The sequence below is a fragment of the Nicotiana tabacum genome, chromosome 2, assembly GCF_000715075.1.
Source record: "Nicotiana tabacum cultivar K326 chromosome 2, ASM71507v2, whole genome shotgun sequence".
In the NCBI taxonomy this organism is placed as follows: Eukaryota; Viridiplantae; Streptophyta; class Magnoliopsida; order Solanales; family Solanaceae; genus Nicotiana; species Nicotiana tabacum.
This window is the reverse complement of record NC_134081.1, coordinates 94,014,515-94,031,838: the sequence shown is the minus strand read 5'-3', so window position 1 is coordinate 94,031,838 and position 17,324 is coordinate 94,014,515. Positions and strand designations below refer to the sequence as shown.

Sequence of the window (17,324 nt, the reverse complement as noted above, 5' to 3'; positions counted from 1 at the left end):
AGTAAGTAACAAGACTAAATACAGAACTGAAAGTAGTGACGAGTTTCACAGTTAAAGTCCAATTACAGTGATTTCAACATAGGAAGGTAGACATGCTTTCAAGTTCGACAATTGAGGCTAAAATAGTAAATTCATGTCAAGTTCAACTGAAACGGAAGATAATATCTCTCAGAAATTTCAAGACAGTGAAATATGACAGCGGAAGTGCAATAATAATGAAGTCAATGCATCCTCTCAGAGCAACAGTCACTCAGTCCTCCCATTCACTCCAACCTCACAATCACTCTTTCCTCACAGTCACTCATTCCTCTAAATCACTCAACACTCGGCACTCGCATTCAGTAGGTACATGCGCTCACTAAGGGTGTGTACAGACTCCGGAGGGGCTCATTCAACCCAAGCGTTATAACAAGCCAATCATGGCATATATCAGTGAAACATGCTGAGGCGTGCAGCCCGATCCCATAAATATCCTCACAATCAGGCCCTCGGCCCCACTCAGTCATCAACCTCTCCAGTCTCTCAGGCTCTCAGAAATCATGATAAGCAGCCCAAACAACAATGATATAATGCATCAATAATGAACAATAGAGATTGGGATGTAATATGTAAGTAAAACTGCAATTTAGCAGATAATTCAATATGTATACGACCTCTGTGGGTCCCTACAGTGTCAACACATGGTCTAAAGATGAATTCTAACATAATTTGCAGTTCAATTTCTCTAATATGTGGGGGTGTACAGACAGCAGCAGATTATTCAACTACACAGCTCCATATAATTGACCAAGTCACAATTCCTACGGTGCACGCCTACACGCCCGTCACCTAGCATGTGTGTCACCTCAAAATCAAACACATGGCACAAAAATACGGGGTTTCGTACCCTCAGAACCAAATTTAGAATTGTTACTTACCTCAATCCGAGCAAATCTCTACTCCAACATACTATTGCCTCGCCAAACGGCCTCTGAATGCCTCGAATCCATCCATAAATAATTTGATACAATCAATATGGGCTAAAGGAATCAACTCCATAGGAAAATACTAAGGTATAAATCGAAAGTCAAAAAACGACTCAAAAGTCAGTCCCCGGGCCCACGTCTCAAAATTCGATAAAAGTCACAAAACCCGAAAGTTCATTCCACCACGAGTCCAACCATACCAAATTTATCAAAATCCGACACCAAATCGTCACCCAAATCCCCAAATCAAACTCTCCAAATCCCTAGCCTCAAACTCTCAATTTACACCTTAAATACACACCAACTAGGTGAAAAATCCAATGGGGAAGCAAGACTATCGATTGAAAATGAGCACAAGGGACTTACCTCAATAATCCCTTCGAAAATCCTCTCAAGAATCGCCAAAACCCGAGCTCAAAATGTTTAAAATGAAGCAAAATCGCGAACCCTTGTATTTAAGTGTTCTGTCCAGCACTTCCGCTTTGCGGACATTTAGCCGCATATGCGCCGTTGCAGAAGCGACAATCCATCCGCTTATGCGGTGAACCACTGGAGTTGGGCCTCCGCTTATGCCGTCCTTCCCCCAGTATCTGCGCAATCGTAGGTGCGGAATTCCCTATTGCACATGTGCGCCTTCCGCTTCTGCGCACTTCTCGCCGCACCTGCGGCCATGCAGGTGCGGAAACCACCTGCACACTCCCCTCCAAACTCGCACCTGCGATCAAAGCTCTGCAGGTGCGGTTACACCAGTAGAGTCCAGCTTCAGCAATCTCGCAACTTCAACATTTGATCCGTTAACCATCCGTAATCAACCCGAAGCCCCCGGGACCTCAACCAAACATACCAACAAGTCCTAAAACACGATACGAACTTAGTCGAGCCCTCAAATCACATCAAACAACATCAAAAATACGAATCGCATCCCAATTCAAGCCTATTGAAACTAAGGAATTCCAACTTCTACAAATGACACTGAAACCTATCAAATCATGTCCGATTGACTCCAAATTTTGCACACAAGTTACAAATGATATTACGGACCTACTCCAACTTTCGGAATTGAAATCCGACCCCGATATCAAAAAGATCACTCCCGGTCAAACTTTTTAAAAATTTCAACTTTCGCCATTTCAAATCTATTCCACTACGGATCTCCAATTCACAATTCGGACACGCTCCTAAGTCCAAAATTACCCAACGGAGTTAACGGAATCATCAAAACTCCGTTCCAGAGTCGTTTACACATAACTCAACATCCGATCAACTATTTCAACTTAAGTTCCCAACTAAATACCTACCAATAAGTTAGTAACCCGAGGGGGAAATGAATGTTATTTATGTGTTTTTTCACATTAACATAGGTAGGTAGAGGAATGTAAAAAGATAACGATGAACTTTTTGTAAATCGATCCAGGATAAGAAGAAAAGGATCGCATCAAAAGAGGAATTGGGATTTAGGATTCAAAACTTAATCTATTTTGTGATTTTGTTGTGTGGGTGTAATAGTTTGCTAATGGGGTGATGGGTTCATTGAATGGAAATGTTAGGGGGCGGGTTTTATTACACAAGATATTGACGTGGACGTCATTTCACATAATATGTCTTATAATTGTTTGATAAAGTGGCTGAAAGAGAATCTTAAACACAATGACCCTCTATTTATTTTCTTTCCAAATATGCACTAAATTGTTTCTGTTAACATAAATTGACAAGCGACAGATGCATGTTTAGTTGAAAATATTATATTTAATGTAAATTTATTTTTTTTCTCTTCTAACAGATTATTTGGATTACTCGATCAATTAGTAATATTTTTACTTTTTGCTAAGTAGAATTATTTCAATGTCTATATTATTTTATAAGTAGAAATTTCAACGCTTAAAAGTTAAAATATCTTAATAACCCAAATATCCTACTTATACCAAGAAAAAAATAAATTTATTTGAAGGGATAAAATCCTTCAGATTAGTTGTTAATGTTCAAAATAATTTCTAATTAAAATTCCTATTTTTTTTTTGCTTCCAACCGTTGCTACCTTTTCAATAAGAAGAAACAAAACTATTGCTGGTAGGTTTAGACGGTATCCAATCATCTTAATCTTAATAAAATAAGTTATCATACGCCATTTATATTGATCATTCATAGAAATTTGTACTTTATTTTTTCATATATAATTATTTACTCAAACTTTAAATTTAATAATATTAATATTATTTACAAAATTATATATCACACAACTCGGTATACACGTGCAACGCACGCGCCAGGAGCTAGTTTGTCAAAATAAGTGTACGTCTTAATTAACATTTTGAAATGTGATTTATTCATTTTGATATAAGAAAGTTGAATTTTATAGTTTTGTTTATCTTTGAATATCAAAGAAATTGGAATGGAGAAAGTAAGTGTTTCGTTTTATTTTCTAGAAGTGACACCGAATTGATTTGATATTTAAAAGATTTTCAGTTGAGAAAAGGAAAATCAAAACAAGATTAGCAGCACAAATACATTTGTGAAACAACTGGGATGAGAGAGACTTTGGCTAGATACTAACGAAGATTTATGTTGGACGGAGGCCGTGGGGAAGCAGCAATGTGTGGGTTGTTAAAAAATAAAGGTTAATTAAAGTAAACAAGCTCACTTAAGGTAATTGGGGGGAAGAAAGAATTTTGGCTATAGCAAATAACAAAAGTATATTTTGGCTGTAGCAAATAACAAAAGTGTTCTATTTTTCGTCGAAGTTTAAACTACTACAGAGAAACAACAAATTTTCGTCGATATTTAAACAATTACAGAGAAACAACAACAACAACAAAAAAATTCAAAATTTAAACAATTACAACGAAACAACAAATTGACCACCAAATTATATTTTACCTCAAAGCAACTTCACAATGAAGGTTTCCTAGTTTCCTTCTAGAAAACCTTGGCACAAACACATAAAGACAGAGGCAGGAAAAGAAGAGGGCTAAGATCTTTCTTAATTATTAGCTTAAAAATGGAGACAGAAAGAAATCAATCACCAGAAAACTGATCTTTTAATGCAAAGAATTAAAATCAATCAAGAAATACTTGTGAAAATACTAACAATCAAGACAAAGTATGTTAGGCGACTGCATCTTAAAGAAACAAAACAAACATCAGAATGGCACCGAGGATAAGTTTAGCACAATATGAAGTGAGACTAAAAGTTGGCCAAATGCTTTATATAAATAGGGCTTGAAGCATTTATAAGTTTACAGAATAACTGTCCAACCTTAATGTCTCAAATTTCAGGATGTCTCAAAAGCCAATCCTACTTAATCATTGAAAAGAAAAAGACCAATTCTTTTTTTCAACTGATGAGCTACAATAATGATAACTCAACCTTCCTTCAAGGAATTATTAGAGGTGTTCAAACTAAGAAAAGCAATGAGAAAGGAAATCCATGAAAATCCATAATATAGCCAGAAAATCCTTCACAACTCCACATATATAACAGCTAACAGAACTGCAACTTCAGTGAGACAATCAGCCACCATAAAAAAAACGTTCTCTTCCAGATAGTTTTGATATTGACCAGATATTCAAAGCCGACCATTGGCATAATTCAACATTTCTGGAACAGGCCCTGATCAAAAGAAGGATAAAATAGTCAAAAATGGTACAAGTAACACGATGCAACAGCCTTTCAAAGCACTATCTAGTTGCTATACAGTTAATGTGCCAACTCATAAAATCACCTCACAAGTTGCTCTAGCAACAACAAAAAATAGATAGTCTCGACTCAGATATACTAAATCAATTGGTTTTCTCATTAAGGAAAACTTTGTTTGTCGACCAATGAACTATGATTATATACGCTAAGAGAGGCAGGTTCCATGTTAAAATATATAAACAGGTTACCAGTTTGAACTCAATTATAGCTGCATCTTACAACTTCAACCCATTAAACAGGAGCTGTTGCTGGAGCAATTAGTTTTAGTAAGCTAAATCCACCAAATTGTGGTAAAACAGTAAAGGGATCGTCAATATGCTATAAAGAAGAATGCAAGCAACATAATGTACCAGATTTTATGTCTTGGGCCTAGATGCACCTTCAGTTTTGCCCATGACGTTTGCTAAAAGAGTGGTGTGCCAAGAGTTTCCTACCTGTTGCACGATGATCATCCTGCAAAAATTTGTATCAGATACTTGGCCTCAGAAATCAAGAATTGATCCAAAAAGAATCGGCCAAAAGGAAAAGAACTCCAGAAGCTAGAAATTTGAAAGGGGTGTTTCTTCAAACAGACAACTGATGGTTTTTTAAAAGATGGGGCAGCAAAAATATTAAAAATATTGATTGAAAATGTCTCTCAATAATTTTATTAAGCATAACAAGGCTTTAAATAGCCAATTTAAAAACAAAATCTGCAGAAAATCAGGAGAATAAATATTCAAATTCAAAAACTTAAACTATCTCAACTAGCTTATCCTATTAAATTTAAATTTAAACAAAGACTCCTCCTTCGACTAAACTACTTATTATTCTGGTAAATCAAATATCAGCAGTAACAAATGCAAAATCCAACACTCCTTGCTTTTGTTGCTGCAATAGGTTGATCCTCCTCAATTTCTGCTTTGGCAATTGTGCTTGTGCATTCTTTCAAGTGTTTTTGAACTTGCATCCATCTGCAATATGACTAGTTCTTTCTTTCTTTTTTTCTTTTTAGTTTTGCGCATAAAAAACACCCTTAGTAACCTTGTCTTATCTGAAATCTCTTTTGAAAGTATTTGATTCTGGACAATGATAGGATTTTCAGGGATTACTCGTAAGGATTGTTCTTCCATTACAACATTCAATAATAATAGGTTTTAAGATATGATTTTATTTTCACTGAACAAATCCGATAGTTTTCACCAGTGAAAGTTTGTGGGGCATTCAAATAGAGACTGTTGCTTGCCATATTTGAAAATGGGTTTAAAAATTGATATTGGTTAAAAATGATAAGAAAATAGTTCTTTGAAAAAACTCACAGATCCCGTAAGACCAATGAAGCTCTGATACCACTGTTGGTTTTTTAAAAGATGGGGCAGCAAAAATATTAAAAATATTGATTGAAAATGTCTCTCAATAATTTTATTAAGCATAACAAGGCTTTAAATAGCCAATTTAAAAACAGAATCTGCCGAAAATCAGGAGAATAAATATTCAAATTCAAAAACCTAAACTATCTCAACTAACTTATCTTACTAAATTTAAATTTAAACAAAGACTCCTCCTTAGACTAAACCACTTATTATTCTGGTAAATCAAATATCAGCAGTAACAAATGCAAAATCCAACAACAACAAATGCCATGGTCTGAGAGGACCACGTGAAGATATTTTCTCCACATTCCTCTCAGGGAATATTTATCAAAAAAACATTCATCTCGGAGAAACATACAAGAGATTTTATTCTACATACAGATTCAAAGAAAAGGAGATTTGAATCTTGTGAGTACGATGCACAAAAACTTATTATTTATTAAAGCAATCACTTGGCAGTGGGAGTTTCAAGGAACATCACATGATACTGCAACCATGCTATTGCCTTCTTTTCATCTGTTAATCAAGTTCATATATCATGTGCCAAAGATATCGAGCAAATTTACAATACCAAAATTATAACTCACATCATGTTAGAAATGACGAACAAAAATTTCTCCCCTTCACAAAGCCTAGAAAGAAGTCCTGCTGAGAATATCATGTGCAAAATCAATTACCTTATACAGAGATGCAGCTGATTCAGATTCAACAGTTTGGACTGGAACATGTCCGAGTGACTGGAAAGAATCCAAAGCATCTAACGTCAGCTGCCAACCACAGAGAGCAATAGCGCCAGCATTGGAAGAGGAACTGCCACTACTGCAGCCAGCAGCAGCAACATTTCCATTTACCCAAGGACAGAAAAAATTATGATGTTTAATTGGATCAAATTCAACAGCTTCGTCATAGTTGCTTTCTCCAATAGGAGGCCCTGCATAACATTTTCATTTTCATCATTTCAGAAAGGTAAAATATGAAAAACCAAATCAGCAAAACCTGAAAGAAGAAAAACATAATTAAAACAATAAAAGAAAAGATTTTTAAAATGGAAAAAGGTGAAGTCAACGTCAATTGTGGAACATCAAGAAAGTACCCAAAACAGTGCCTAAACCAATGTAAAGTTACAGCCAAGATGTGCTGAGGATTAACAGTTCTTTTAAAAGTAAAGTAGACATTAATATCCTGAAACTCAAGTAGAAAAGCTACCTGTCCCGTTCGCAAGCATATAGCCTGACTCGAAGAATCCACAATCATCAGTAGCTGGTGCATTATTTTGGGTTACTTCATCCTTGGATGCTTCATATGCAGAATATACAACAGCATTACAAGAAAGAGAAGGGTGTGGACTATTCGGAAGTGTAGGCTGCATGTGACGAGTCCTTTCACCACTTTCAATGGATTCTGCTTTGGCTGAGCCAACAATTTTTGAGCCACTATCAGCCCTTCCCACAGAACGAGATGTCAGATCTTGACTATCACCGTTAGGATCAACTCGGTCCACTTCTTCAGGAACATAGTCACCCATTAGTCCGGGGTCTGGAGCAAATTCACCTGTTTGCCCCTGATTTTCCGTAATTTCAGCAACTGCTTCTACATCACCAGCGACACTATCTGCTCTGTGCACAGAAGCATCTGTCCCATGGATTTCAGCTTCATGACTAGCACCCATTCCAATACTTCCTCCACTGATCCCGACGCTAGGGCCATCCCTCACATTGCCAGTGGCAGTATCTGCATTCACTACTTCTTCATCATTGGTGCTACTAACACCCATTTCACCAGCACTTCTGACCACAGCTGGACAAGTACTCTGTTGCGCTTGATTACTGTAGTTCAATTCTGAAGTTTCCACTGGATCTGCACTTCTTAACATAGATGTTGAAGGGAAATTAACATCATCAAAGTCTCCTGGGAGATTCTCAACACTTTCCATTGAATCATCATCTGCACTGTGAACAGTGTCCATTGCAATAACAGATGAAACATGTGTCGAGTCTCGAGTAGATGGCATACCAGTTAGCTGTTCCTGCCCTCGTCCAAAGGTATCATCTCTGGAAGCATCTCTGCCAATCTCAAAACCAAGCGAGAGGCTAGGACCAGCACCTGATGAATCCTTGCCATATGAGGTAAGCTGGGGCCCAAAGGCATCAGACTGGCATGCACGCTTTGATGGGCCAGCTGAGTACTGACTACCATCATTTACTTCATCTCCATCACGGTCTATTACAGTGCCTTCAACACTATCGGCCGGCTGTACTGGCAATTGTGGCCTATCAACTGTGCTTCCACCTTCCTCCAAGTTTCGTTTGCGAGAACTAGGGCCTCGCGATTCATATGAAGCTGCATGACCACCAACCTCACTGCTCGAAGGTTGACCAATAATTGGATGTCTTCGTTTATGGACATCTTGGAATTGTTCCGGCCTCATATCCATGTTCAACTGTGAAGAGGATAATCCACCAGCCATTGTGAGATTCAGATCTACTCCTATATTTGACAAAGACCTTCCCTCTTCAGTTGTTGCAGCTTCATCAAGGTCCTCTGTCTGCTCCTTTCCCATGCCATCAGCAGCAACCCATCCACTGATTCCACTAGCAGCACTTACTCCACGTGTCAATGCCATCTTCTTGCTTGTCTCAGGGATATCATTGGTATTTGGAGCAAAGCAAGTAGGACGGACAACAGTAAGGAAATCCCAGATTCTCACAGTGGCTCCACACAAGCTACAATCCAACAAAGGTGACCGAGATTCACCTTTAGTAGACCTGGTACCCACAGCTTTGTTCTTACTAGAATTTTTTTTCTTTGAAGCAGGTAATACATTTTCACCATGGCCAAAATCTTGCAAAGAAGTGTGATATTTTGTGGGACCAATGGAGTACCCACTCCTAGCTGATTGAGCAGAATGTTCTTCACAGTCTTGAATATTTGGAAGCCATCTTGGCTCCCATCCACACAGGCTTATCAACTTATGGGCCTAAAATGCAAAGAATTTTCTAATTTATTGAGTACTCGATAGTAGAGTGATAATATGTAGCAATTAAAAGAAATGAGACTCTTACATGAGAATAGACAAGGAAGACATCTTCTATGTTAGTTTCAGTTCCTGACATAATCTCTGACCTAAAGATGGGTTCCATGCCACCGAAAGCCTGCGACTGAGCTAGAAGACGATCAATTTCTGAACTTCGAGAGATCCTAATGTGCTCAATTGCAGATGCAGCCACAATGGGGAGTGAAGGAAATTGAAGTAATCCATCACATCGATCCTTGTAACCACCAATTAAGGCTGATGGTGGTGTAGGAGGGAACTGGACCAAGCTTTCTGCACAGGTGTTTCCTCTCCAAGGACAAGTGGCCTTATGCCCTTCGTCATGTTTCTTCGCAAATTCCTCCCCCGCAATATCAGCTATCAAAAATAACTAACAGATGAGAAAACATTCCTCAGTATGTGGGAAGCAACAATTTCAGTACACCCACTGATTAATACAGAAGGCAGCTTTTCATAGAAACCAAACATGTTAAAAGGAAGTATTATAATGATAAATGAAAACAAGCATCATGCATAACCAGCTTCTTCTTTTCCAAGACGGTTGATCTTAGCAAAAAAGCCGAGAAAGGTATGGTTACTTTGAATGGTTCCTCTTCCAGCATATAGGCATAGAAAAGTGGTCTGCATGAATTTCAACAACAACAAAAGCCACTACCAGCTGCATCTGTGTATACATACTTGGGGTTGGGGTTAGCAGAAAAGCATATCCACTGGATCCACTTCCTTGCAAAGGAAGCAATACATGAACAGAAGCAGCAAACTGGAACTTAAGGTAAGGCAACTTTATCCCACATTAACAGCAATTACGGAGAGCTGAACAGATAACACGGGAAAAGGAAAGAAGAGTATGAAAAAACTGAATTTTTTTCACATAAAAAAGTGGATAGAGGCTGGACGAAACCAAAAAATCAAATACTAAACAAGGGTGTAATCGGCAATTGTCCATGCAGTATTGTGGCACAGTTGAGCCATGTAGCTTCCTAAAATACAATACAAACTTACAAACTTGCATTATATTCCCTTTAATTAAACAGTAAACTCAAGAGAAGCATGCAGGGAAAGTATGATATTACTGAAGGATATTCGAAGCACGCATGTAATAAAAATTATTTTTTAACTTTTACAAACGTGCATTATTTAAATTCCGATTAATTTAAAAAGTAAACTCAAAGAGAAATGGGCAGGGTCTACAAAATGTATTTAGTTTTCGAACCAAGTATTGCCCTTGTGATGAATGTCACTCTTGCACTAAAATCCTAGTTACTGCTGGAAGCAAAGTACGCTATTATCTTGCTCATTCATGTTTCATGATCCCCCTGGGAGTTCTTCCAACTGAAGTCTTTCCTTCTTGGAAAAACTTCAGTAATACTTCCTTCCTATGAAAGAACTGTTTGAATCTATCATAACCAGTATGAAAGAAAAGAATATTATCGCCAAAAATCAGAATTGCAACATATATCCAACCAAACAAAACAGAAAGTCTACCAGATATTTACACAAGAGAGTTCGCTAATCTGCCCTTGAGAGGATATAACTCCCTTTGTTCTTCATAAATACCCGACCCGGAGATAAAAAAATAATAATCAAATGTTCTGCTAGATCGCTTATTTTCCTCGGATTGTAGTTCAATTGGTCAAAGCACACCATGCCAAGGCAAAAAGCTGCGCGTTCGAGCCCCGGTTCGATTTGAAACTCTTATATGTCCACGGTTCAATATTGAAATAATTTTAGACGTCTGCCTGTGTCAACAAACAATTCGAAATAACTCGACTTTTTTAAAAAAGGTCGGTGCCCTTATAAAAAATAAAATAAAAAAGGGTCGGTGTCAAATAGCAATGATTCGAAGCACTTCTTTTTACCCGGGTAGCACCATGAATAACTCTAGAAAAGATAAAAAGATCCTTGGGGTTCCATGCAACTGAAGCAGGATCTTTCAACTTAAGATTAACTCGGGGGTGGATTGATTGATGGTATAGTAATAATAATCTCTACATAAGATATTACAGTGTTTGGTTGGTTGCATTAAGAATATCGCCGCAATTAATGCGGTGTTTGATTGGCGGTATTAACTAATACCCGCATTAAGTTATGCGAAAAATTATGTATTTTTTCTAATAACCGTGGTGTCGGGGCTAGCTTGGGCGCACCTCGACTAATTCCACGGGAACCTGCTACTTCCCACCAGCAACATATTTATGTATTATTTTATGCAGGATATAATGGAATAAGAGCACGAATATTAGCACTGCAGTGATCAAACTATTTTAAAGACAAAAAATCCCTTTTAGTGTAAGTAATTTATGTATAACAATCTCTTCATTATCCATCACCTCTCCACAATCCCTTCACTATTAATTTCACAAATGATCAACCTTCTTTGGTTTACCTCTACCCTTCCTCAGACCCGCCATGGTCAACCTCTCACACCTCCTAACCGGGGCATCGATGTCTCTCCTATCACGTGCCCGAACCATCTCAACCTCGATTCCCGCAATTTGTCTTTCACATGGGGGCCACTCCCACCTTGTCCCTAATAACTTCATTCCTAATCTTATCTTTCCTTGTATGCCCACACATCCATCTCAACATCCTCATTTCTGCTACTCTCATCTTCTGACATGGGATTTCTTGACTGGCCAACACTCAGCACCATACAAAATAGTCGGTCTAACTATCGCGGCGGCACATTCTTATCACACAAAGCACCAGATGCGCCTCCATTTCATCCACCCCGCTCCAATACAATGTGTAACATCCTCGTCAATGTTTCCTTAGTATATTTCAATATATGTATATAGGTTTTGCGTCGAGTTGGGTGGGGTCAGTCCTCTTTAATTGGTCAATATTTTTGTTAGATTGAAAATAAAAAATAAATTATGGAGTAAAGAAAATATTGCATCGGAAAGTTGACTTTCCGGCAAATGTGACTTTTGTGTGAATAGGTGAGTCTTGTGGTTTTTTTGGATGAAGAATGAAAGTCTTGTGATTTTTGTGTTAGAAAACATAGTTGTATGACCTAGATAGAAAAAAGTCATAGTTATATGACCATTTGTGAAATTTACACTTATTAATTACTGTATAAACAATCCCTCCATTATAGGTTCGGCATATCTAATATGCGAAAACGACCCTTTTTTTATAGGGTAAATGATTTTATTAACAATTGGGAGAAACCCCGCACCCAAAAAAAGAGAACCTACACCAAAATATGGTTCTCAACAAAAGAGACTCAATCCTTAAGGAAAGGAAAAAAGCGAACCAAACGACTCCTTAAGGAAATAACTTCTTCTACAGTTGGACTAAATGCACATCAAAGTAAGGACGAAGCGAGTTAATATGGCAAAGACACGCTATTGAAACACCGCTTCTTTAATTGGAAAGCTAGAAAGATTATGGGGAGTAAAAACAAAGACAAACAAAATTTAAGAGTACTTAGAAAGAGAGAGAGAGATATAGGTGGTGAAGAGAGAGAGAGAGAGAGGAGAAAAATGTGTTGCAAGCATTTACGACATTTTCTTTATTCAATTCTCTTTCTCTCTCCATCCATCAAACACAAACACACGTATATATGCTGAAATAGGAAAAAATTGAAGAGAAGACGCGCAAACATCATATCTCATTGGCACATTTAGAGGATAATAGTCAAGATTTATCACATTCTTTTTTCAAGATTTCTTGCTCTCTAACTACACCATCTTCTCAACTAGAATGTAAATTTTTAAGATCCTTGTGGTCTAGTTGACTACCTAATGAGAATAAGCTAAACAACTTCAAATTGTAGTGACCCTCCTAAATAGTACTCCCATTTTATATGGCATGTGGCATTATTTCCTTGTTAGTCTGTTCCAAAAAAAAATGAACCTTTCTATATTTGGCAACAATTTGACGTTAAATTTTTCCTTTTGCCCTTAATGCCATGCTTTTATAGCCACAGAAATGTCATGGCAAATTCAAGACCACATGTTTCAAAAGTCTTTCTTTCTTAAACTCGGTGTCGAGTCAAATTAAGCCACAAAAATTGGAATGGAGAGAGTATATCATTATTTCAAATTCTTGTTGCATTGGTCATACTCGTTAAAATAATTTAGCATAATATACACATCAGCAATTTAATCATTTTGGGAAGCATCTTTTTGAAGCAAAATTTAATTAAAACACCTACCAATAAAGCCTCATATACAATGAACAATAATTCACCTTCATCAGGGGTCCAGGTTGCAGAAGAAACAAATCTCAGATTAGCACCACAAGCTTCGCACTCAATTGTATCAGCATCCACATTCACCCAGCCTCTTCTAGCACATGTCAGTGAACTTGAAGCCTGCATCAACAATTGCATTAGAAGAGTTGTGCAAAGTATGAACATGATGGAAAATTTATGAATCGATAAGAAAGGAAAAAATAAACTGAAATACCAAAGGGAGAAGCAATATTGCATGTCATTGTCATGTTCAACCGATAAAGCACAAGGGAAAAGGCAGTTGTAGGACACACCACATTCAAGAGTGGAAGAAAAGAACTACTATGCCTCAATCCCAAACAAGTTGAGGTTGGCTGTATAAATCCTCACTTCACTCTTTTAAGCTCAACTCATATCATCGTCATATCAAAATAAAATTAAAGTGAAAGTGAAAAATAAGTTAAGTAAATATATAAATAATACTCCTTCCATTCCGGTGTTTGACTCAGTATAAAGTTTAAGAAAGAAAAACTTTTGAAATGTGTGGTCTAAAACAAACCATAGATATGTGTGTGGCTGTAAATCAATTCATTAAGGGTAAAGTAGGAATTCTAAAGATAAATTATTTCTAAATAAGAAAAGATAACATTCTTTTTGGACTAATTGAAAAAGAAAAAGTGGCACATAAACTGGGACGAAAGTAGTAGTAGTAGTGGTAATAATAATAATAATAATAATAATAATAATAATATTAGAAGTTCTGTAACAAGTCTAAAACCTACTCCCACTAGTTGATATCACCTAGATAGATCTTTTACTTCTATTCCGTCATATCTTTAGCTAAGTCTGTATTAATTCCAGAGAATTTCCTTCCATGTGATTTTCGGTTTGTCCGGTTCCCTTTTAACACCTTCCCTCACCATAGTTTCACCTACAAACCGGTGCATCTATAGGTCGATGCAGTATCAAACCATCTCAAGCGACCTACTCTAAGTTCTTCCTCAATGTGCACTACTTGCACCTTATGGCTAATGCGGTCATTTCTAAACTTATCTAATCTTGTATGACCGAGCATCCATCTTAGGATCTGTATCTCCGCAACATTCATCTTGTGGATATGTTGGACTTTAGCAACCTAACCTCCACTACCATATAACATTGACGGTCTTTCTTTCTTTCTTTTTTATGAAGTAATTTGTTGCATCAAAAGAAAAGGCATCACAAAAAAAATGCAAGATTACAAGAAATTACCTACAGGAAGCAGAAATAGAAAAGCAACAAAAGTGGGTTGCCAGCCCCTATACAATGTCTCAATCTAGGACAAGAGCGGTAACAAACTCCAAAAAGTGTTCAGTAGTACTGGGGACAACTTTGTCAAAAGATTGGTTAAACATTTGGCTTTAAGTGAGTTATGGAGTTGAGATGCCATCAAACATTTTTTGTTTCTCACTCCATAGACGCCAAAAAATAACTGCAGGGATCATAAGCCAGATCTTTTTTATGGACTTATCAACTTTCCAAAGACTCCAACTCAAGTCTGTCTCTGTTCTGGTTTTGATCCTATGAGTAACACCTTTATCCATCATTTCCTAGAGTGGAAAAAAAAACATTTAAACTTTTAAACAGGCCCGACAATTTATTATTTACAGGCTTGGCATCGGCGGTAAGCATAAGCTTCTCTTTCCGGGGGACACCTACAATCACATCAAAGACATGCTAATGGTTTGAAGTGTAAAAGAATTTTTCCAGAACCAATTGAATGTTTCACCTTTTTAATGCAGAGCGAATGATATTATCAGCTCTTCTTTATGCTTGATGAAATTAACTGCCTCCAGAATTCACAGTAAAATATAATAGTCAAAAATCTACTCTCCCCTACCCCGAAGGCCCAAACTAACTAGTGTGCAAGGATTTTCACATCCTAATCCTGGAACAAACTAACATAAAATGTGTCTCTTATCCATGTGATGCAATTTCTGCAACAAGCTCTCAATAACAATAAAAGCAAAACAAACCAGCCATCCTTGTTCATAGTGGTTGGGGACTTCTCTCCTACCTACTAGGTCAAGGGTTCAAGGCTAGGTAACAATGACAACAAACAATAAAGGCAAAACAAGCCAGGAAATGGGTACATCCAGGAAATTTGGGTTTGGGGTTTTTTCAATAGGAAAAACAGGGTTGACAGCAGAGGCGGATCAAGGATTTAAATCCTATGGATTCAGCTTTTAAAGTTTTTAGTATTAAACCCATTATATTTGTAAAGTTATGGGTTCATATCTACTATTTTTGCAAGTTTAATAAATTTCTACATGTAAATTTTTACTCTGTGTCAAAAGTTATGGGTTCAATTGAACCATCAGTAATACGCTAGGTCCGCCCCTGGTTGACAGGATCATGCAAGTGTCTTAAGAGATGATACAAAAGGAACCTTTCAGTCAGACCTTAGGCTTCCCAAACCAGTTTGTGGGTCGGAATGTGGACAGCCGCCTCAATAGATCACCCCTTTCTCATGGTCTACATGAAGGTTGTGATGATCCCAGAGCAGAACCACCAGCACTAGTGCTCATTGAAGTCCACATGGGCTGTGAACCAATACGGGAAAGTGCAGCTGCTTTTGAACCCTGCGGGTGTGCGAACCAATCCGTGCCCCCAGCATTTGCTGGAACAGCAGGAGATGATGCTCCTACAGAACTGCATCGAAAAATTAAGCTATTAATTCACTTCAGACCTAACAGATTGAAAATGTTGGAGGACAATGATTAACTTTGACCAGTAACTTCTGGGTCTACACTTTTTTTTTGTGACAAAGGCCTTCTAAATCTACACTTCTCATGCAGAAATCTGATTGATGCTCCTCAATCCCAAACTAATTGGGAGTGAACAAATGAAACCCACTCTATGTAGCCCCGTTTAATCACATGGAAATCAGATTAAGACAAACAAATATTACACTACTCTAAACTGTAGAATTCACCGTTATGCTAGCAAAACAAAGAAAGGCCAACAACCCAAATGCCAGTAATGGTAAATAGTAAATACAACAGATAGACAAGCAAAGCTCTTATTTAAAACTTTCTACGTGTATCGACTTCACACACTTCTAAAATTACTTTCTTCTCAGTGGCATGTAGACATAAATAAATAACCCATTACAATAACAACAAACCGAAAAAGTAAAAACCTTAATGTAATAGAAAAAATGAATTGACAAATGTAAGCTCTTTGTTCTCATAAATAACAAGACGAATTACAATTTCATACAGCATTGTTCAAATTTTGAACCCTAGAAACGAATTAAATCGAAAAACTAAGTACTAAAGTAAATAAGAAGCTCAATAAAGCACAAACGCAAGTAAAAATTGGGGAAATTGTAAAAGCTAGGGTTTTGGGGAGATGTGAATATATACCTAGCAGCAGGTGTATGGATAGGGTGAGGAGAAGAAGCTTTGGGGGGCAATTGAGGATCATGGGAAGAGCTTATGGCTTCTTCCTTCATAATTTTTCACCTTTTACTGTGTGAGAGTGCGTGTGTTTGGGAAACTCTGTTGAAGCTCGTTTTACTGGGACTAATTTCTGTATTTCAGTTTCGACTTTCGAGGATGCAGTCACATTTATGTTTCGTTGGATGGAGTTGTGCTGTGTGTGATGGGGTCTATTGTGCCTTAGCGTGAGCCTCCGGCCAAGTGGAATTGCCTTACAGGCTTACACCTTGCACTAACAACTGAGTCAACAAAACTTGCTAAGGGTCGTTTTGTTCATATGATTAGAAAATAAAATTTCAATATAAAATCTCGCTTAAAATAATACATGTGATTAAAATAAATAATTCTTGCATAACTAATTTAGTATTTGATTGGACATATAAGAAAAAATAATAAACACATAACCATGCAACATTTGGTTGGCTGCATAACAAAAGTTTAATCTTTGAATAACTAATATAGGATTCGGTTAGTCAGTGATACAGTAAAACATCTCTATAATAGCCTAATTGTTTTGATTTTATAGTGAATGGTTGTTATACACCTATAACAGTATCTGACATTTAAATATTTTTTGGCTGTTATAGATAAAAATTATT

At 37.2% G+C, this 17,324-nt stretch overlaps 1 protein-coding gene across 3 annotated transcripts; it reads right to left on the bottom strand.

The window, feature by feature from the left end:
* Positions 1 to 4,141: 4,141 nt before the first annotated feature.
* On the bottom strand, positions 4,142 to 16,870 carry LOC107780679 (uncharacterized). Of its 3 annotated transcripts, none has more exons than XM_016601244.2 (8): positions 16,651 to 16,870; positions 15,685 to 15,934; positions 13,261 to 13,384; positions 9,074 to 9,420; positions 7,218 to 8,988; positions 6,689 to 6,942; positions 5,010 to 5,112; positions 4,142 to 4,572 (listed from the first exon to the last, which is right to left on the bottom strand). In XM_016601244.2, exons 4-7 carry the CDS (start codon positions 9,149 to 9,151, stop codon positions 5,041 to 5,043), a joined length of 2,175 nt encoding a protein of 724 aa, XP_016456730.2. In that variant the 5' UTR covers positions 9,152 to 9,420; positions 13,261 to 13,384; positions 15,685 to 15,934; positions 16,651 to 16,870; the 3' UTR covers positions 4,142 to 4,572; positions 5,010 to 5,040. The 3 variants fall into 3 exon arrangements, with proteins under 3 accessions (XP_016456730.2, XP_016456729.2, XP_075092377.1); XM_016601243.2 differs by having other exon boundaries at positions 9,074 to 9,433; positions 16,651 to 16,825; XM_075236276.1 differs by lacking the exon at positions 15,685 to 15,934 and having other exon boundaries at positions 16,651 to 16,820.
* Positions 16,871 to 17,324: the final 454 nt, after the last annotated feature.